This window comes from Mobula hypostoma, chromosome 11, assembly GCF_963921235.1.
Source record: "Mobula hypostoma chromosome 11, sMobHyp1.1, whole genome shotgun sequence".
Lineage (NCBI taxonomy): Eukaryota > Metazoa > Chordata > Chondrichthyes > Myliobatiformes > Myliobatidae > Mobula > Mobula hypostoma.
In genome coordinates, this window is record NC_086107.1 from 76600096 (window position 1) to 76623655 (window position 23560).

The 23560-nt window shown below is 43.3% G+C and overlaps 1 protein-coding gene across 1 annotated transcript in view; it reads right to left on the minus strand.

The window, feature by feature from the left end:
• madd (MAP-kinase activating death domain) overlaps positions 1-23560 on the minus strand; it is a 183895-nt gene that overhangs the window by 128991 nt on the left and 31344 nt on the right. Inside the window, exons 2-4 of the mRNA XM_063062301.1 lie at positions 21711-21926; positions 20295-20873; positions 7471-7774 (exon numbers count right to left, since the gene is read on the minus strand). Coding sequence (XP_062918371.1) covers positions 7471-7774; positions 20295-20873; positions 21711-21769 — 942 coding nt within the window. The 5' untranslated portion in view covers positions 21770-21926. The remainder of the gene's footprint in view (positions 1-7470; positions 7775-20294; positions 20874-21710; positions 21927-23560) is intronic.

Sequence of the window (23560 nt, forward strand, 5' to 3'; positions counted from 1 at the left end):
TAATATGTTGGACCCGGAGGCTGGTGGGGTGGTAGGTGAGGACAAGGGGAACCCTATTCCTAGTGGGGTAGCGGGAGGATGGAGTGAGAGCAGATGTGCGTGAAATGGGGGAGATGCGTTTGACAGTAGAGTTGATGGTGGAGGAAGGGAAGCCCCTTTCTTTAAAAGAGGAGGACATCTCCCTCATCCTGGAATGAAAAGCCTCATCCTGAGAGCAGATGCGGCTGAGACGGAGGAATTGCGAGAAGGGGATAGCATTTTTGCAAGGGACGGGGTGATAAGAGGAATAGTCCGGATAGCTGTGAGAGTCAGTAGGCTTATAGTAGACATCAGTAGATAAGCTGTCTCCAGAGATAGAGACAGAAAGATCTAGAAAGGGGAGGGAGGTGTCGGAAATGGACTAGGTAAACTTGAGGGCAGGGTGAAAGTTGGAGGCAAAGTTAATGAAGTCAACGAGCTCAGCATACGTGCAGGAAGCAGCGCCAATGCAATTGTCGATGTAGCGAAGGAAAAGTGAGGGACAGATACCAGAACAGGTTTGGAACATGGATAGTTCCACAAAGCCAACAAAAAGGCATACTGGTGCCCATAGCTACACCTTTAGTTTGGAGGAAGTGGGAGGAGCCAAAGGAGAAATTATTAAGAGTCAGGACTAGTTCCTCTAGACGGAGCAGAGTGGTAGTAGAGGGGAACTGGTTAGGTCTGGAATCCAAAAAGAAGCGGAGAGTTTTGAGACCTTCCTGATGGGGGATGGAAGTATATAGGGACTGGATATCCATGGTGAAAATAAAGCGGTGGGGGCCAGAGAACTTAAAATCATCGAAAAGTTTAAGAGCATGAGAAGTTTCACGAACATAGGTAGAAAGGGATTGAACAGGGGGGATAAAACCATATAACCATATAACAATTACAGCACAGAAACAGTATAACAATTACAGCACAGAAACAGTTTAGGGGTAACATGAGGGAGAACTTATCAAGTCTATCAAATCCCCCCTTAACCTTCTACACTCCAAAGAATAAAGACCTAACTTTTCAACCTTTCTCTGTAACTTAGGAGATGAAACCCAGCCAACATATACATTATATATATATATATATATATACACACACACACACACACATACTATACCCAGTGCAGATTCCTGAGGCACATCGCTACACACCATCCTCCAATCTGAGACACAGTTATCCACCACTACTCTCTGGCGTCTCCCATCTAGCCACTGCTGAATCCATTTTACTACTTCCATATTAACACCTAACGGTTGAACCTTCCCAACTAACCTTCCGTGTGGAACCTTGTCAAAGGCCTTACTGAAGTCCATATAGACAACATCCACTGTTTTACCCTCGTCAACTTTCTTAGTAACCTCATCAAAAAATTCAATAGGATTTGTCAAACATGACCTTCCACGCACAAATCCATGTTGACTGTTCCTAACTATCACACCCTCCTAACCTTCACCCACTTGTCTGCCTCCCGTGGCTCCGGTGTGACCACCTGCCTGTAACTTCTCTCTATCAACTCCTGACTCTCCCTGATAAGATGAAGGTAATGGAGCTGCAGCTCCAGTTTCCTAACGCGGTCTCTTAGGAGCTGCATCTCGACGCACCTGGCGCAGATGTGGATATCCGGGAGGCTTGGAAACTCCACTACCTCCCACATCCGGCACTGAGAACAACAAGCTGCCCTCATACTCATACTTGCCCCTCTCTTCAAACAGTGAAAAGAATGAATAACCAAACTCTCTTCGCCTCGCCCCTTTCTGCCTAAGCCCGTTCAGCCAAAGCCCTTAAGGCTTCACTCTGCTCCCGGCTCACTCCGCAGCCCGCAAACTTTGCTGCCCGCTATATAAGGCTGTGTTCCTTTTAAATCTTCCTCGTTTCCCTCCACGACGTCACACGCCTGCACAGTCCTGACGCCGATGAAAAAAAAACCGAAAAATTTTAAAAAGGCTTCCTCCACACTCCCCCTCCGAATCTCAGTCTTCTTTCTCCCAATTATAGTCGAATCAGGATTTGAGTCCTTTTAAATCTTCCTCGTTTCGTGTCGAGTTATGCAGAAATGAGTTCGGTGGGGCAGGAGCAAGCTGAGACAATAGGTCTGCCAGGACAGGCAGGTTTGTGGATCTTGGGTAGGAAGTAGAAACGGGACGTGCGGGGTGTGGGAACTATAAGGTTGGTAGCATTGGATGGGAGATCACCTGAGCTGATAAAAAGTCGGTGATGGTGTGGGAGGGTTCTTCTTCTTCGTTCTTCTCCTGTTACTACATAGAGTAGTAAAGGTGGCTCCAGGGTCTGTGTTGTGTTCTTTGTGTGAGATGAGGGAACTCTGGGAGACCTCCAGCTTCCAGATAACCACATTTGCAGCAGCTATAGCTCGACCTTTGGCTCATAAGGGAAACTGAGAGGTAAGGTAGGAGCTACAGGGGGGTGGTCACCCCTAGGTTGCAGGAGCAGATACCTGGGTGACTGTCAGGAGAGGGAAAGGAAATAGGCAGCCAGTGCAGAGTACACATGTGGCAGGTCCCCTCAATAATAAGTTTTGGATCCTGTTTGATGGGGTGGGGGGGGGGGGGAAACCTACTGAGGGAAGCCACAGCAACCGGGTCTCTGACACCCAGTCTGGCAATGTTGCTCTGAAGGGAAGGGGAGTAGATGTGCACTGCAGTACTGATAGAGGGTTCTATAGTTAGAGGATTCTGTGGATGCAGTAGAGACACCTGGAAGGTATGCTGCCTCCAGGTGCCAGGGACATCTCAGATTGGGTCCACACCATCCTTGCCATCAGTGAGGGTAAGGGTAAGGTGATTTGGCAGATGAATGCATGGTTGAGGAACTGGAGCAGGGGGCAAGGTTTCAGATATCTGGATCATTGAGATCTCTTCTGAGGAAGGCATGGCCTGTAAAAGAGGGAAGGGTTACACCTGATCCCAAACAGAACCAATATCCTTGCCAGCAGATTTGTTAGAGCTGCTGGGAAGGGTTTGAACTAATTTGGCAGGGGGATGAGAACCTAAGTGATAGGACTGAGGATGGAAGTAGAGGCAGTGTGTGGTGAGACTGTCAGATGGACAGGCAGATGATAGGACAAAATTACAGTTAGTGGAATGGGTTAAAGTATAACAGAGGGCCAAAATCAAAAATGATGATGAATACAGGACTGTAGGTGCTATATTCGAATACACACAGTATCCGGAATAAGATTGATCTTGTAGCACAGTTAGAGATTGGCAGGTATTATGTTCTGAGCATCTCAAAGTCATTGCTAAAAAATGATCATAGTTGGAAGCTAACATCCAAGGATATATCAAAAGTTTAGGCAGGAAGGCAGAGGGGGTGGCATAGCTTAGTTGTTAAAAAATGAAATAAAATCCTTAGAAAGAGGTGACAGAGGATCGGAAGATGTAAAATCGTTGTGGGTAAACTGCAAGAGTGAAAAGACCTGATGGGAGTTATATACAGGCCTCCAAACTGTCGCCAGGATGCGGGCTACAAATTACAATGGAAGATAGAAAAACCATGTCAAAACGGCAATGTTACCATAGTAATGGGGGATTTCAATATGCAGGTAGATTGGGAAAATCTCTCTTAGGATCCAAAATCTCTTAAATTTTGGACTCCAAGAGAGAGAATTTCTAGAATACCTATGAGATGTCATTTTAGAGCAGCATGTGACTGAGCTCACTAGGGGATCAGCTATTCTGGATTGGTTGTTGTGTAATGCACCAGAATTGATTAACAGCTTAAGGTAAAAGAACCCTTAGGAGGAATAATCATCATATGATAGAATTCACCTGAAATCTGAGAGGAAAAAGCGAAAGTCAAATGTATTAGTGTTACAGTGGAGTAAAGGGAATTAAAGAAGCATGAGAGAGGAGCTGGCGAAAGTTGATTGAAAGGGGATACTAGCAGAGATTACGGAAGAGCAGTAATAGCTAAAGGTTCTGGAAGCAATTCTCCAAAAGTAGTAGTGGCATTCTAAAGGCAAGATGACACAACCGTGGCTGACAAAGGTAGTCAAAGCCAACATAAAAGCAAAAGAGGGCATATACCTTTCACACCCTGACTGATCAACAATCTGTCAGCCTTTGCCTTAAAAACGGCCGAAGACCTGTCCTCCACAGCAGACTGTGGCAATAGATTCCAGATTCACTACCCTCTGGCTAAAGGAATTTCTCATCTCCATTCTAAATGGACTTCTCTCTATTCTGGGGGTGTGTCCTCTGGTCCTAGACTTTCCCACCATTGAAAACATCCTCACCACATCTACTCTATCTAGGCCTTTAAACATTCAATAGGTTTCAGTCAGATACCACCCCCCGCCAAATTCTTCTAAGTTCCAGTGAGTACAGGCCCAGAGGCACCAAATGCTCCTCGCATGATAGACCTTTCAACCCCAGAATCATTTTCGTGAACCTCCTTTGAACCCCCTTCAATGTCAACACATTTTATTAGATAAGGGCCCTAAAACTGCTCACAACATGAAGCCTCACCGGTGCCTTATAAAGCCCCAGTATTACATCCCTGTTTTTATATTCTGGTCCTCTCGAAATGAATGATAACTGTGCATTTGTCTTCGTCACCACCAACTCAACCTGCAAGTTAACCTTCAGGGAATCCTGCAGAGGACTCACAAGTCTCTTTGCATCTCAAAATTTTGAATCTTCTCCCTGCTTAGAAAATAATCTGTTTTTATTCCTTCTACCAAAGTGTATGACCATACAGTTCCCAACACTGTATTCCATCTGCTACTTCTTTGCCCATTCTCCTAATCTGTCACAGTCCTTCTGCATCCTCCCTGCTTCCTCAACGCTATCTGCTCCTCCACCAACAAATATGGCCATAAAGCCATCAATTCCATCATCTAAATCAATGGCATACAATGTAAAAAGCCGTCCCAACACCAATGGCTGTGGAACACCATTGGTTACCAGCAGCCAACCAGAAAAGTCTTCCTTTATTCCCATTCTTTGCCTCCTGCCCATCAGCCAATGCTCTATTCATGCTAGCTTGCACAGAGCATTGGTTGATATTGGCAGGAGGCAATCTTCTTCAGCTTGCAGGGATAATTGCCAAGCAGGATATTAGTGGGGAGGGACGAATGGACAAGGGAATCACAGAGGGAACGATCTCTGCAGAATGCAGATGGTGAGGGGAGATAAAAATGTGTTTGGCAGTAGGGTCCTGCTAAAGATGTCAGAAGTTGTAAAGAATGACATTTTGGATGCAGAGGCTTGTGGGACCTTTAAAAGATGTTTAGATAGGCACCTGAATGTAAGGAATTTGGAAGACAGGAGAGATTAGCTAGCCATTTGATTACTACTTTAATTGGTTTGGCATAACATTGTGGGCCGAAGGGCCTGTTTCTGTTCTATGTTCTATGTACCTTGCTGTATTGATATATGAAGTGATCTGCATGTTTAGCATGCAAATAAAGCTTTTCAGTGTATCTCACTTCATGACAATCACTAAATAGTTTTTAAATGGTGAGGAACTACTAAACACTCAAAACATAAATTTGTTTGTATATTAGCTTAAGAGAAATAGAAAGGAGTGCCATAAAGCACAGCTTGTAAATCAGCTCATCAAGACAACTAACTAGTTAGCAAAACTTGTATGCACACCCTCTCTCATTTCCACAATCAATTTCGGATCCAATCTGAAATCCCAGAAGCTTACAGAGCATAAACTGACCACTATGGTGTGTTAAACCTTGTTATGGACTCCATTAAATGTGCCACTCTCTTCATCCTTCCTTATTCCTTCAAAATAATTAAATTAATTGATCCAGATGCAACTTTCCCATGGTAAATTACTAATTATGATCATCTTTGATTAATTGCTGCCATTCTAAGTAACAAATACTAGTGGGCAATATTTTTCAATGATTTTTCTGGCTCTGATATTTGGCTGGAATATAAATTATACTGGTAGCTCATTTACCACTGTCCCACAGAACGCTAATTCATTATTGTGTTCCGAACATTTCACTCAGAACACTTGCAATTATACCTTAATAAACTTCAAAAAAAAAAATCAGGCCATTAGTCACGGGCAAACAAGTAATTCCATTTGGGCTCTGCATGTGGAGTACAGGACTGGTAATACAAGTTACAGTTCTTTATACTGTTCTCTATACACACAGTCCCAGCATAAATTCCCTTCACACAGTATGGGATGACCACCTCATCATTTTAGGAGATGTACTTAAGCTGCTGATTAAACTCTGAAGTCAGGGCTTAAGTTCTCCAACTGTTAACACGTCTTGCACAATGTCTTGCCTGTGACAAAAGAAAGAACATTTCACAGAATTGTAACCACAGAGTCCAATCCAATGTATGCCAGATTGAAACGCTGTATAAATTACATTTATTTTGGAACAGACTGTATTATAGCACTATAAGACCATAAGAGAAGGAGCAAAATTAGGCTATTTCACCCATTGTCTGCTCTGCCATTTCATCATGGCTGATGCTTTTCCCTCTCAGCCCCAATCGCCTGCCTTCTCCCCATAACCTCCAAAGGGGGCAACGGGCCCCAAACTGCTCACAATACTTTGAGAAGTTTCACCAGTGCTTTATAAAGATTCAACATTACATCCTTGCTTTTACACGATAATCCTCTCAAAATGCATGCTAACATTGTACTTGCCTTTGTCACCACCCACTCAACCTGCAAATTAGACTTTAGGGAATCCTGCACGAGGACTCCTAAGTCCCTTTGCAGCTCAGATATTTGAATTTTCTCGCCATTTGGAAGATAGTCTACACTTTCATTTCTTCTACCAACATGCATGACCATACACTTCCCAACACTATATTCCATCTGCCACTTCTTTGCACATTCTCCTAATTTGTTTAAATCCTTCTGCGGCCTCTCTGCTTCCTCAACGCTAATTGCCCCCTCTGGATCCTTGTGGAAGACCACTAGTCACTAGCAGCCAACCAGAAAAGGCTCCATTTATTCTCACTCTTTGCAAACTGCCAATTAGCCAATGCTCTATTCATGCTGGCATCTTTCCTGCAATACCAAGGACTTTTAACTTGTTAAGCAGTCGTATGTGTGGTAGCTTATCAAAGGCCTTCTGAAAATCCAAGTACATATCAACCGATTGTCCTTTATCTATGCTGCTTGTTATTTCTTCAAAGAATTCCAACAGTTTCTAAGGAAAGATTTTCCCTTGAGAAAACCATGCTGACATTGGCCTACTTTATCATATGCCTCCAAGTACCCCGGAATACATCCTTAACAATCGACTCCAACATTATCCATGCCAGTGTTCTCTTCCAATCAATTTTGGCCAGCTCCTCTCTCATGCCTCTGTATTTTCCTTTACTCTCTGTTATATGAGTACATCTAACTTTAGCTTCCCCCTTCTCAAGCTTCGCTTGAAGGGGGAGGATTCAGCAGAACTGTAGTTTTATTCAACAACACAGTAAGCAAAGGGAAATGCCCACTCCTCACCTTATGTTCCAGTAGAATGCAGCTGAGCACCTGCAGGCAGGGTTCAACTCCAAGAAGCTCGAGGGGCAGATGCAGAGGGAAATCCACCAAGGAGAAGCGGGCCACATCTGGAAGAGCAAAGGTTAGGGCTGGCTGGAGTTCATGGGGTAGTATCTCCACATCTACTCTCTTCTGGCCAGGAACAGGCACAGGGGAGTGCAGGAGCCTGTAGATCCAGGATTCAATTTCTCTCACGTCATGGAGGACGATACTGGACTTTTCATCCACTGTCAGAGAGCCAGTGAAAAGCCGCCACATAGTGTCTCTGAGAAAGAAAAGGAAAACCACATTATGTTACAGCACACAAAATAATTTCCATAGGTTGAAAGGAGAAAGAAAGCTTGAGCGCATACCAATTCCTTTCGACCTAATGAAAAAACAGAGACAGAACATCATAAAAAAGCAATAAAGAGCAGATAAGGAGGCAGAGCATGTGAGCTGATGAGGGCTACCTATCCAGGAATAAAACATGACCAAAGGACTCACTCTTGCTGGGTGTGAATAAGATTTCAACCAATTAATATGGAGTTGCAACCACATTGTGATTAAACAAATTGTAATTAGACCACTGCACTTCCAGATCAACACAACTCTAAATTATGGCTCCTAAAATCCATCCTTTTCTTTTAAGCTAACTATAATTAAACCAGCCTACATGCAGGCTTTCTGTGCTAATCAGTTCAGAAATCACCCAAGGATAAAAAAAACAGCTTCAACTCACCATTGAGTAGATTATGAACTCACTAATGCCCATAGAGTGACAGCCCTCAGTGTAAAAAGCATGAATCCACCAAGGTAAATGTGAGTTTTGTGTAGACTACCAGGAGCAATCAGTCATGCACTCCTCTGCAGCCGAATGCCTCAATACCGATAGCTAAGATGGCAAGCAGTGAAGTGTTAAATGGAAGGTGCTGCTGTGGCAATGAATAAGGTATTAAAGACAGACAAGATGAAACTGTTCCAATGGAGACTGGTAGGAATTAGGAGTTGAATCCAGGAAACAGAATCGAAATCCTTACTGAATCCTGGAAAAGTAAAAGATCAAACCAACATTTTTTCTTGGAGAAAAGTAATCAGGGATTCAGAGAATGCCAGAAACTCCAAGTCTGACCAGTACTGATTATTTCATGTATGATCATTAGCCTACTGTGCAAGCCACAAGTCTTGTACTGACTTCCTACTCAAAATTCTGAATAAAGCTACAAGGTAGTAAAGTGGCACAGCTAGCTGAGCCGCTGCCACATAGATCTAGAGACCAAGTTCAATCAGAATATTGGGGGTCGTCTGTTTGCATTTCTGTATGTTCTCCCTCTGACCGTGTTGGTTTATCCAAGTTCAATCAGAACGTTGGGGGCTAGTTTATCCAAGTTCAATCAAAACGTTGGGGGTTGTCTGTTTGCTTTTCTGAATGTTCTCCCACTGACCGTGTTGGTTTATCCAAATTCAATCAGAACGTTGGGGGTTGGTTTATCCAAGTTCAATCAGAACGTTGGGAGCTGGTTTATCCAAGTTTAATCAGAACGTTGGGGGCTAGTTTATCGAAGTTCAATCAGAATGCTGGGGGCTAGTGTAGCCCCCCTGGCCAGCCTCAGGGTCGCTCAGCTCACTGTCGTCCAGGGAGACAGCCCTCAGCCCCGCCACACTGGGTAATCAGTTTGTGTGGATGCTGTGTGATGTACCGCACCCCGCCCAAATAACAGACAATACACCAGATACGATTAAATGATTTACAGTTTATAGATATTACTGGAACTATATACTTAATAAAGAATAAAATATAAAAGGAAAATAAAAGGCGCCACACTTATCAAAGTTCAATCTCTTCGTGCACAAACAGTTGGAGCTCAGGACCCTTCTTCTTTACCCTGCGACCCCTTGGACCACCTCGACCGGCCGCCTGGGACCAACAACGGTGGTCGACCAGACGCTCCATACGAGTCCGTCTCCGTCTCCTGTCCTCGCCGAACGCCCCGCTCGGAGACCGACCCTGTTAGCGGACTCCCAGCACCTGATCCATCCTCTGTCTCTCTCTCCCGCCTTCTCCCCCAAAACCCCGCGCATACAATATCTTACAGATACACCAAAAACATAACAACTATCGCAATTGGTTCATCACATCTTCTTATCAGTAACGTGATTCAAACAAACTGCTAGCGGGAAGGACTTTCTCAGCAGTTAACTGAGAAAGAAGCCCTTTCAATTATAACATAACAAAGAAGCCATTTTAATTAGACTATGCAGTGACATTAAAAAAAAAAGAAACCCCCTTACACTAGCTTATCCAGGTTCAATCTGAACGCTGGGGGTTGTTTGTTTACATTGCTGTATGTTCTCCCTCTGACCGTGTTGGTTTATCCAAGTTCAATCAGAACGTTGGGGGCTGGTTTATCCAAGTTCAATCAGAACGTTGGGGGTTGTTTGTTTGCATTTCTTCATGTTCTCCCTCTGACCGTGTTGGTTTGTCCAGTACACACATATCCCCAAGACGTGTGAATTGACAGGTTAATTGGTCGTGTAAATTGTGTTTAGTGTGCTTGGGAGTAGTAGAATCTGGTATAGGAATATGCAGAATAGAAAATAATTTATGTAGGATTAGTGTAAATACACCTTTGAATGTAGCACAGATGGTGGGCAAAGGGCCTTTCTCCATAATAGTATAACTCTACACTTCTATCTTGCGTAAGGTGACAATGGCACCTCTAACATAGGTGAACTTGACACAAGACACAAAAGTGCAGTTCGGGGCAGGGTGCAAGAGAGGAGTGCTCTTTATCAGGCTACAGGGATATTGGTCTATTTAATTTTCCAGGCTTGGCCTTACCTGGTGAGCCAGAGCTACTGCACCATAACATCAAGCGTCGCTGAAGTACCATCCCAAGTAGAAATGATACCCAAGATCTTCATTGTCCTGCCAATATTATTAAATTTAGGTTCTTTAACAATATGCCATCGGATCTAAGAGGCTGTCCTACAAAGGTAGCAGATTTGGCCCAATACATCACAGGTAAAGCCCTCCCAGCCACTGAGCATATCTACATGAAACACTGCTGTAGGAAAGCAGCATCCATCATTAGAGATCCTCACCACCTTGACTATGTTCCTTCCTCGCTATGGCCATCAGGTAGAAAAGTACAAGAGCCTCAAGACTCACACCACCAGGTTCAAGAACAGTTACCACTCCACACCCGTTAGGCTCTTGAACAAAGGGGTTAACTACACTCACTTGCCCATCCATTGAGATGTTCCCACAACCAATTAGCTCACTTTAAGGACTCATTACCCTGTTATTTCATGTTTTCATTATTTATTGCTATTTATTTATATTTGAATTTGCACAGTTTTTCATCTTCTGCATTCTGGTTGATCTTTCATTGATCCTGTTATTGTTACTATTCTATAGATTTGCTGAGTATGCACACAGGAAATGAATCTTGGGGTTGTATATGGTGACGTGCAAGTAGTTTGATAATAAATTTAATTTGAACTTTGACATTTAGAATTTCCCAAAATCCAGTTATCCTTCATCCTCTCAAATCTTTAACAGGTCACCTCCCTAACTCAAGGATTCATTGGCAGACCAGTATAATTGGAATAACCAGTTTAGTTAGATCATCACAGTTCTTAACAGGTAGGGTGTACAGCAGTTGTACACAGTGAGTGTAAGAAAAACCTTACACTTAAAATTCATAAGATCAAGAGCCTCGCTAATCTGCAGCCCCCGTCAACCCCCGCAGCATTACACTGCCCTCCAACAATTAAAGATCATGGTTTAAGTTCCTGCAAAACATGGATCACTTCCCTTCTCAGGGACCATCTCCCAAAGACATACACCAACGAAATCCAATCAATCCTCTATGTTCCCGCACAGCCTTTGGTGGACTGAAAAACTGCAAGACAATGAGCTTCGTGCCCCAAGACCATTTGATCAATTATCCCAGCACTAAAGTCAAACCTACCCAACAGTGCCAACTTGAAACACATACTAAAAGATATTCTACTCTGCATTAGGTCATGGAAAGCAATTACCAGGTGGACAAAAATTATGATTCAAAGGTCCTGGTGTAAGGTTTCAACCCAAAACATCAATAATTCCTTCCCCAAATGTTCGGCTCCCACCCCCACTCCCAAACACATGTTGCTCAATCCACTAGGTTACTCCAATAGATTATTTATTGCTGGGAAAGATTAATAATCAAAGCCACACTAAAAAATGCAACAAACCCATCAACTGAAGGCTCACAAGCAAAGTGGAGAAGGAGCTCTCAAGATGGTACTAAAAACCATAGGAACAAGCGCCGCCTAAACAGTGGAAGGAACTCATCCCTGATCATAAAGGAATGACCAGATCAAAATAAATAAAGGAACTCAGCCCACCAGCAGGGTCTAGAGAGAGATACATTACTCACTATATTGATTAAAGAGGGAAGCACTATCATATACATGAGATTCCGTAGATACTAGAATTCCATAACACTGCACACAAAATGTTGGAGGAATTCAGCAGGGCAGACAGCATCTATGGAGTGGAATAAAGAGTTGACGTTTCGGACCAAAACCCTTTAACAGGGTACCTTAGGCAGACTTGCCAATAATGAGGTAAATTGACCAACTGCATCAAGCACAACAATCTTTAGATTAGTTTCCTCCCAAACATTTTATTCTCAAACGTCAGCAAAGGAACCTTAATGCTACTGTCCGTCTAATGCTAACATAGCTTAACAGTGAAACAGCAATTTAACAGTGAAGTACAGTTGAAAAAAAATGATTGTGAACTCTTTTCAATTACCTGGTTTTCTGCATTAATTACTCATAAAATGTGTCTGATATTCATCTAAGTCACAATAATAGACAAACACAATCTGCCTAGACTAATCACACACAAGCAATTGTACTTCTTGTCAACACTGAGTACACCACTTAAACAATCAGTCTAGATTCAAAAAAGTAAGTGAGCCTCTGTGGTAATGCCTAGATTCAACAGCTATTTGGAGAAAGGTGTTTCAAAGAATTAAATGAGATTGGAGGTGTGGGTTCTCAAGGTGCCCTGCCCTATAAAAAAGACACACAAAGTCAGGTTACTGACAAAGCCAACTCTGCTCAAGAAAGATCTGTTTTTGTGCACAATGCCTTGATTAAAACAACTTTCAGAGGACCTTAGAAGAATTGTAGAGATGTATGAAGCTGGAAAAAGCTACAAAAGCATTTCTAAAGACCTGAATGTTCATCAGTGCACAGTAAGAGAAAATGTCTACAGAGGAAATTCAGTACTGTTGCTACTCAACCTAGGAGTGGGTGTCCTGTCAAGAGCACAACGTGCAATGCTGAAGGAGGTAAAAAAGAACCCAAGGATAACAGCAAAAGACCTGCAGAAATCTCTAGAACTTGTTCGCCTCTGTTCATCTGTCCATTATAAGAAAAATACTGAACAAGAATGGTGTTCATGGAAGGACACCATGGAGGAAACCACTGCTCTCCAAAAAAAAAACATTGCTGCACGTTCCATATCTGGATGTTCCACAACGCTTCTGGAACAATATTCTGTGGACAGATGAGACAAAGGTTGAACTTTTTGGCAGAAATGCACACTGACATGTTCGGAAGAAAAAGGGCACCAAAACCTCACCCCAACTGTGAAGCATTGTGTAAAGAGCATTGCGGTTTAGGGCTGCTTTGCTGCCTTGGGGACTGGACAGCTTGCAATCGCTAAGGGAACAATGAATTCAAAACTGTATCAAGATATTTTGCAGGAGAATGTCAAGGTAGCAGTCGTCACCTGAAACTTAATAGAAGTTGGTCAAATTAAGAGTCCAGACTTTAACCCAAATGAGATGTTGTGGCATGACCTGAAGAGAGCTGTTCATAGAAAGATAGAACCATAGAAAACAGGTGCAGGAGTAGGCCATTCGGCCCTTCGAGCCTGCACCGCCATTCAGAATGATCATGGCTGATCATCCAACTCAGAACCCCGCCCCAGCCTTCCCTCCATACCCCCTAACCCCTTTAGCCACAAGGGCCATATCTAACTCCCTCTTAAATATAGCCAATGAACTGGCCTCAACTGTTTCCTGTGGCAGAGAATTCCACAGATTCACCACTCTCTGCGTGAAGAAGTTTTTCCTCATCCCGATCCTAAAAGGCTTCCCCTTTATCCTCAAACTGTGACCCTTCGTTCTGGACTTCCCCAATATCGGGAACAATCTTCCTGCATCTAGCCTGTCCAATCCCTTTAGGATTTTATACATTTCAATAAGATCCCCCTTCAATCTTCTAAATTCCAACAAGTATAAGCCTAGTCGACCCAGTCTTTCATCATATGAAAGTACTGCCATCCCAGGAATCAATCTGGTGAACCTTCTTTGTACTCCCTCTATGGCAAAGATGTCTTTCCTCAGATTTGGGGACCAAAACTGCACACAATACTCCAGGTGTGGTCTCACCAAGGCCTTGTACAACTGTAGTAGTACCTCCCTGCTCCTGTACTCGAATCCTCTTGCTATGAATGCCAGCATACCATTCGCCTTTTTCACCGCCTGCTGTACCTGCATGCCCACTTTCAATGACTGGTGTATAATGACACCCAGGTCTCGTTGCACCTCCCCTTTTCCTAATCAGCCACCATTCAGATAATAATCTGTTTTCCTGTTCTTGACACCAAAGTGGATAAACTCACATTTATCCACATTAAATTGCATCTGCCATGAACTTGCCCAGTCACCTAACCTATCAAAGTCACCCTGCATCCTCTTAGCAACTTCCTCACAGCTAACACTGCCGCCCAGCTTCGTGTCATCCGCAAACTTGGAGATGCTGCATTTAATTCCCTCATCCAAGTCATTAATATATATTGTAAACAACTGGGGTCCCAGCACTGCACCTTGCGGTACCCCACTAGTCACTGCCTGCCATTCTGAAACGGTCCCGTTTATTCCCACTCTTTGCTTCCTGTCTACCAACCAATTCTCTATCCACATCAATACCTTACCCCCAATACCGTGTGCTTTAAATTTGCACACTAATCTCCTGTGTGGGACCTTGTCAAAAGCCTTCTGAAAATCCAAATATACCACATCCACTGGTTCTCCCCATCCACTCTACTAGTTACATCCTCAAAAAATTCTATGAGATTCGTCAGACATGATTTTCGTTTCACAAATCCATGCTGACTTTGTCCGATGATTTCACCGCTTTCCAAATGTGCTGTTATCACATCTTTGATAACTGACTCTAGCTTTTTCCCCACCACCGATGTTAGGCTAACCGGTCTATAATTCCTTGGTTTCTCTCTCCCTCCTTTTTTAAAAAGCAGGGTTACATTAGCCACCCTCCAATCCTCAGGAACTAGTCCAGAATCTAAAGAGTTTTGAAAAATTATCACTAATGCATCCACTATTTCTTGGGCTACTTCCTTAAGCACTCTAGGATGCAGACCATCTGGCCCTGGGGATTTATCTGCCTTTAATCCCTTCAATTTACCTAACACCACTTCCCTACTAACATGCATTTCCCTCAATTCCTCCATCTCACTGGACCCTCTGTCCCCTACTATTTCTGGAAGATTATTTATGTCCTCCTTAGTGAAGACAGAACCAAAGTAGTTATTCAATTGGTCTGCCATGTCCTTGCTCCCCATCATCAATTCACCTGTTTCTAGCTGTAGGGGACCTACATTTGTCTTAACCAATCTTTTTCTTTTCACATATCTGTAAAAGCTTTTACAGTCAGTTTTTGTGTTCCCTGCCAGTTTTCTCTCATAATCTTTTTTCCCCTTCCTAATTAAGCCCTTTGTCCTCCTCTGCTGGACTCTGAATTTCTCCCAGTCCTCAGGTGAGCCACTTTTTCTGGCTAATTTGTATGCTTCTTCTTTGGAATTGATACAACCCTAATTTCCCTTGTCAGCCACGGGTGCACAACCTTCCTTGGTTGCAAGGTATCCGAGAAATAATGATGAATGAAACAGTTTTGTATGGAGGAATGGTCTAAAGTTCCTCCTCACCTTGTGCAAGTCTGATCAGCAGCTACAGGAAACATTTGGCGGAGGTTATTACTGCTAAAGGAGGTTCTACCAGTTATTAAATACAAGGGTTCACATACTTTTTCCAGACTGGACTGTGAATGATTAAGTGATGTGTTCAATAAAGACATGAAAAGTCCAATTATTTGTGTGTCGTTAGTTTAGGCAGATTGCATTTGTCTATTATTGTGACTTAGATGAAGATCAGACCACATTTATGATAACTAATGCAGAAAACCAGTTAACTGAAAAGGATTCACAAACTTTTTCTTGCAACTGCATCTTGGTCTGAGTGGACCGGCCAAACCTCACACTAGCTACTAGTGAGTCTTACTAATGAGCAATGGCCACTTTACAGAAGCCATCAACTGTACTATCAGTTGGCTGATAAGAGCAGAATGACTGGGTAATAAGTAATTACATAGAACATCCAAATTTTTGAGGACAGGACACAGTGTTGGGTAGTTTCCAGTATTGTAACTGCACAGGAATAGATTGGTTAGAAATGTAGTTAGTTTGGGAGTGCAGATTTTCTTTACTGCAGCCCAGTGTACTCTGCTGTATTCAGTCTCTGCTCTGCTTGTTGTTATCACATGGAGTGATGCTCAGTAGGAAGTTGAGGTGGATCATATACTTATTGCAAAAGTTGGTTGTGAATGCTTCAACTTTTATTTCAAGTGGTTGAAGATGGATATCTTCTTTGTCCCTACCTCCCATCTGTTTAACTAATTACCATCACTCATGATTGGATGTGGCAAGACTCCAAAGCTGTCATCTGATTTCTTAATTATGGAATTGCTTAACTTCGTCTATTGAATGCTGCTTAGTTCAAAATAACCCATGTTACAGCTCCACCAGGTTGACTCATTTTTAGATACATTTGATCCCACATTCACTAAGCCTGGGCTGCTCCTGGACTACAACAGTAGAAACATGTGGTTCACATCGTGGTAGTCTGTTGATGGTCTCTCAAATATATTCAATTTTCAGTTATCACAGAGCTGCCAGACAGTCAAAACAACAGAAACAAGCTCATTGGTATTCTTCAGGGTTAGTCACTAAGTTGTCCCCGCCTGCTTTGGCTGACTTGTGCCACCGGATTCATAGCAATATGATTAACACTAATTTCCCTGGAAATGGGACATTCAGTTATACAAGCTGCCAGACAACAGCCCATGACCATCTTCACAGAGCAACAGGTATCAGTCTCAATTCAAACTTTACAAAAAAATAAGAGAAATCTTGAAAATTAAAGTGACAAATGACAGTCATAACTGAAATTTGCTCTACCTAGAGTTAAACAATATTTCTAGAATGCTGAACAATTGAGGAGAGTTGCATTCAGGAAAGGAAAATAGTTGGTAGTGACTGAGTGTTATATCACCAAAAGGGAAGGTAAAAAAAGTACCATCATACTGTAACCAGAATTGCAGATATCAGCTGTGATGTGACAAGGACAAAGGCTTCATCAATGGCAAATTATACAAATTGCAGCAAGTGGAGCTCTCCCAGGAGCGTTCTGTCTCAAGAGTCTGCTTTCTCAGCAATTCAAGTTACAAAAATAAACAAGCTGCATCAACAGCTACACTGCTCCATCAATCACACTGGAGCAAGGCAAAGCTACATGACTGGCAAACTTCCAAACCAATGCACGTCACACACCCAAGAATTTTAAACTAGAAATAAAATTTAATGTTGGGAAAAATTATTGTTTTAGTCATTTTAGTACACTATTAGATTATCCCAAGATGCCAGCGATGGAACTCAGATGATGTTGCCCAGTCCGGCCTCTTTACCACATCAGTTTATCTGGTTTACCACTCAGGTAAACTAGCAACAGGGTCGGGAACATCAATGTCCATGATCAGCAGTGACTAAAGAATATCAATGCCTGCTGTGCTGAGCGTCCTGTGGGACATGGTTGACATGATCTGCACATAAGATTTATTGAAAAAAAAACAATAACAAGAACAGAAAGTGTTTGATGCATTCAAATCTCTGAAATGAAAAAGTGCTCATATTTCAGAACTAGAAAAAAAAATAGACATAAGCAGGATTTAAGATGCACCTACTGCCGCGATGATGCCACACTCAGGTTGGAGGAGCAACACATTATATTCTGTCTGGGTAGCTTTCTACCCGGTGGCATGAACATTGATTTCTCAAATTTCCAGTAATTGCTCCCCCCACCACCATTCCAGTTCCCCTCTCTCACCTTATCTGCTAACCTGCCCACCACCTCTCCCTGGTGCTCCTCTCCCTTCCCCTTTCTCCATGGTCTTCTGCCCTCTCTCATCAGATTCCCCCTTCTCCATCCTTTATCTCTTTCACCAATTGACCTCCCAGCTCTTAACTTCACCCCTCCCCATCTCCCAGTTTCCCCTACCACTTTGTACTTCTTCCTCCCCTTCCCCCACTTCTTGCTCTGACTTCTCTTCTTTTTTTGTGTGTTTCTCAAATTTTCAGCATCTGCATATTTCCTCATGTTTAAAATGCAGAGAAAGTTAGTTGGGTAACAAAGTGAAGCTATGTCACAGGGTAAATGGTACTCAAGATTAAAGAACAAAATTAGTGACAATGCGCAAGTACAGAGGTGAAAATGCAGAAAACTGAATTTAATAAAGGATGCTGGATCTCTGAAAAAGGACAAAACTGGAAATGCTAACTATTAGAAAATATTGAATATAAACATGCCCAAAGTACTCAGATGGAAGATGAGGTGCTGGTCCTTGAACTTCTGTTGAGATTTGTTGGAATGCAGTAGGAAGCAATATAAATCATTAGGTAGAATGAAGAATTCAAGTAAAAAGCAACTGGAAGGTCAAGGTCATGCTTGCAGAGATGATCTGTATAGCAGTCACCTAATCTGCGTCTTGTTTCGCTTTGTGGAGGAAACGACAACATGGACACATACACTCAGTGGCTACTTTGTTAGGTACAGGAGTAGAACCCAGTGTGGTCTTCTGCTGCTGTCACCCATCCACTCCAAGGTCCAACATGCTGTGCATTCAGAGATGCTCTTCAGCACACCATTGCAATAACAAATGATTACTTGAGATACTGTCGCCTTCCTGTCAGCTTAAACCAGTCTGGCCATTCTCTTCTGACCTCTCTCATTAACAAGGCATTTTTGCCCACAAAACGGCTACTCACTGGATTTTTTGCACCACTCTCTGTAAACACTAAAGACTGTTGTGCATGAAAACCCCAGAAAATTAGCAGTTCCTGAAATACTCAAACCACCAACAATGATTCCATGATTAAAATCACCTAGATCATTTCTTCCCCATTCTGATGTTTGTCTGAAAAACAACTTGACAATGCCTGCATTCTTTGATGGATTGAGTTGCTGCCACATGATTGGCTGATTAGATATTTGCACTAATGAGCAGCGTATAGGTGTAACTAATACTGTGCCCATTTAATAGCATAATAAATAGGAAATAGTATAAACAAATTGCTTTACATGGGCCATGTGTTTAGGGTTTTGGGCACTGATAAGGGAGGAGGTTAAAGGTATGTGTTAGCTGCAACAGCACATAAAAGTACTGACACAAAATACGCTGCAGATGCTGGGGTCACAGCAACACTCACAACATGCTGGAGGAACTCAGCAGGTTGGGCAGCATCCGTGGAAACGATCAGTCAATGTTTCAGGCTGGAACCCTTCGTCAGGACAAAGGGTTTCTGACGAAGGGTTTCGGCCCGAAGCACTGACTGATCGTTTCCACGGATGCTGCCCGACCTGCTGACATAAAAGTACTGAGCTGGGTATGGGTGGAGATGGGAGAGTAAACCAGGGTATCCCAGACAGAATGGTCAATTAGAATGTTGAAAGAATAAGGAAGAAATTGTGTTTCTAGATAGAGTGTTGAAACTTGCAGAAAGTGATCTGAAGAGAAGAGCTGGTAAGGAAAGGAGAAATACTATGCCTATTATAGAAGTCAGCAAAAAAAAATCATAGCCATCAACCCTGATGTAACTCACAGTTGAGCAAAGGGAATATTGGCAAGTCAACTGACTTTGCCAGAACAGATGCAGGAAACTGGGAGAATAACTTTTCCCTGCCAACATATCAATTACAGATTTAATTCTCCATAATTCTACTGCAAAGTGTGAACACCACTGCAGTCCTTATACAAAGTGAAGACTTCTCTTCACAAATAGTACCCTTAACTGTGTCTATGTAGAACTACCAATGTTTTAGATGGGATAAAGTCAGAATATACCAAAACTGGGCAATGGACAATGATATCCCACACAAGTTTAATTCTATTCCTCGTTTCTCCTTAACCCTTATGCTAGCACACAGCAAGAGCTCAAATGGAATGTAAAAGTTGTGTCAAAAGCAACATTAACACCCCAGCCAGTGGTGCTAAGAAGTGTACCATAAACTGAGTAGGCCTCCTATCAACTGTTCCAAGCTGCAAGTCACGTTTTAGCAATGTACACCTCTGTCCCAATTTCTCTTTGCTTCTTTGATAGCAATGAATAAATATATTTAACAGAACACAACACCATTGCCAATGCAACAAAGAATCTGCTGGAAGAGCTCAGTGGGTTAGGCAGCATCTGTGGGAGAATAAAATTGTCAATGTTTCAAGTCAAAACCCAGGGCTTCAACCCAAAACATCGACGATTTCTTGACCCCCACCCCCCCCCCACAGGTGCCTGATTTATTGAGTTCCTCCAGTTTGTTGCACCAGATTCCAGAATCGCCAGCCTCTATGTGCCACAATTTCCAATATACTGATTGGTAAATACACACACTCACCTTTGGATGCCTTTCAAGCTTCCTGCCTTCTTAATAAGCAGGCGCTCACTGCAACAGTCCACCAATCGCTTGAGGGTGTAAAGACATTCACGGAAGGTAGAGAAGAATGGATAGTGGCTGAGTATGCAGAGTGAAGTTAGGGTATTGTTCCGTGATCGATTCCCACTCTTCAGATGGGATTTCATCCGGGGCGAACGACTGATGTCAGGGGTGGAATCAGCACTATGCGTGGCCAAGGATGAGCCACTGTCGGAGTTATTGTGGTCATCCAGTGTCTCTACGGCATTGCTCTTTGGGTGCTGCGGCCCCCTGTCTGGCCTGTCCCGGCTTCGCTTTTGGAAGGAGCGGTAAAAGTTGACACAGACCCCGTATCGAACCACTCCAGTGTCCTTGTCCGTCAGAGTGAAAACAAAAGAAGTGTCATCACGCAAGCTGGTGCGTTTCTGCCGCACACTGAGACATCCCTCAGGCTGGCAGAAGAAGACTACGTCTGGAGGGAGGGGAAAGTCATGGTGATCTTCCAGTGGATAGCGACGCAGCAGCTCAGGAGTCTGAGCAATACTATCACTGCTGGGCTGCCTGCAAAGACAAGATAAAAATGAACAGTTCTATGAGTCCTGCAACAATCAGTCTGCAACACCCCTGCCAGAGATAATGCTGCATCTCAAATATGTTCCAAAAATAACCACACGTTTCCACTTGAGCACAGACATTCCACTACTGACTGCAGCAGGGCCACCAATCACCCATCACAAACAGCCATGGAGTTCCCACGTTTCCTTGTTCCTCCAATGCCCCAATCCCCAGTCATATTGGCAATATCAAGTGCATGGCAATCCATTACCAACAAGGCAGCAACCTGCAATGCCACGTAAGCAACCATCATACAGCAAAATAATACCATGAAACCCATCCTGTCACAGTGCTGCTATGCCCTATATACATATAATAGCACTGAACATCATTTAGCAGCCTTGGTCTGTCACAATCTGCTTCGACAGCAGATTGTAGATTCTTTGCCCCAAGAGCATACTGCGGCTGGTGATGAAGGCATACTGAGAAAAGCAAATCATCAAATGCCAGAGAGGAGGGCATAGGCACAATTAGTAAAACCACTCCAACACAAGCTTCTGACTCCAGCAATCAGCAAGATGATTTCCAAGAGCTTTTCCATGAAATTCTTCACATTCAGATACTTCCCAAGTAGTTATGATATAGCAGGTAGATATTACTTATTTTCTTCTTTGAGCCCCAAAACATCCATAAGTGCTTGGGAACAATGGCATTTGGCTCCTGCCACTAAGCACTGGAATGTCAACATCTGGCTCTCATTGTTATGTTTCCCCTCACCCCCAAATTGGAGGAATCCAACTGCCAGAGCCCCAATCCCACCACAAATGTTGCAGGAATCATTACCTGGCACCAATGAAGACCAGGTAGTCCAGTAAGCGAGGACATGCTTTCTTTTGAAACATCCTCTCCAGCCCTCCACTAGGTCATTGCACCTGGTCAGAAATCAACACCTGATGGTAGAAGCACATCTGACGCCAACTCTCTACCAGCAACTGATGTAGGCGAAGAAACCCTGTATCACAGCCTATAAAAGATCTCATATGGTACAACACTTGGAATCTGCAAAACAAGAAAGCAAATCTTGTTATTAGGTATCACAAAAGATGATCCCACAGCAGCTTAAAAAGCATACATCACACTAACAGACACCGAGAGTCCGATAACGTTCAAGTTTACAGAGAAAATCATGACAGTGGGTTAATTATTCTTTGGTGAATTGCCTCTGAGCAGCACGATTCCTTTCTCAGCAGGAGGTTGAGTGACAAGTTCTCCACAACGACCAAAATCCACTTCCAAAGCTTGTGCATAAAACTAGACTTTGATCATTTCAATTGTGGATCTCCGATGGGAAGATGACAAACCAGATCATGCCATACAGATAGATGCCTTTGTGTCAGCGCATACGCAGATGGGTGCCGGGGTGACTAGTCAAAAAACTAACCTTCCACAGGGTTGGTATATTAAGCAGATGTGTCCTGTGATAATTCCAGTAGGGACAAGCAATGTGCCAATGCTTCATTTTGAGAGTATCAGCCTCAATTAGCCGTTTGGACAGTAGGTTCCAAATTCTAACCAACTTCTGGAAGAAATTGGCCTTCCACAGATCCTCTCTAAATCTCATCACAATTCTACATACTCCTTATCAGGTTGCTTCTCACACAGTCTCCTCTGCTTCAAGGAAAACAATCCTAGCCCATTTGGTCTCTCCTCAGCAAGCTGAGGTTTATTGCTATCATATCTGAAACAGTCCATCCCAGGCAATATCCTGGTGAATTTCCTCTGCATCTCCTTCGAGAAGTGAAGCTATCAGAACTGAACACTGGGGTGCAAGCCAGTAGCTCCCTGGATGTGGCAACCTAAGTGGACTAGCTGTTAAGGAAGATCTGCAGCATGCTTGCTTTATTGGGGGGGGCATTGATTACAAAAGTCAGTAAGTCATGTTACTTCAATTAGGCCACACATTTGGAGTATTACACACAAAATGCTGGAGGAACTCAGGTCAGGTAGCATCCAGGGAGAGGAATAAAGTCAACATTTTGGACCAAACCTTTTGTCCAATCCTGATCAAGGGTTTTGGTCTGTAACATTGACTGTTTATTCATCTCTATAAATGCTGGCTGGCCTCCAGCATTTCCTAGGATGAAATGTCAAAACTAGAGCAGATTTTAGGTGTGAGGGGGAAAGTTTAAAGGAGATTTACAGGGCAGTTGCTTTTAAAATAGAGTGGCAGGTGCTTAGAATTAGTGGAAGCAGATAGAAGAGCAACTTGAAGAGAAGATGGCGACGTGACGCAGCGCGCAGCAGCCACTCCGGAATGATATCTGTTATTTGTTAAATAGGATGCCGTGCACAATCCTGATTTGATGGAGACGGACGTGAGAAGCACGGAGGAACATCTGGAGAAACTTCTGAAATGCCTGTTTCGCTGCCGCTGCTACTGTGCAATCCAGAATCTCCTGAGGCAAAGGCCCCGAATCCTCAGCTTTGCCTGTTGCTTGGCAGCCAGGGCCGGGGTCGAAGCGCTCAGTAGAGGATGGTGCTTAGTGCTCGGTGTCGGAGGGCTGGTTGGAGACTCAAAGTTTTTGGACAGACTCAGAATCGGCTGTGGTCGGGTGCTTCCAGCGTGCTGCATCGGCAAGTTTGCAGCGCTGGAGGTTCATGGCAGGGAGAGTTTTTCTTCCTTCTTCCGTCTG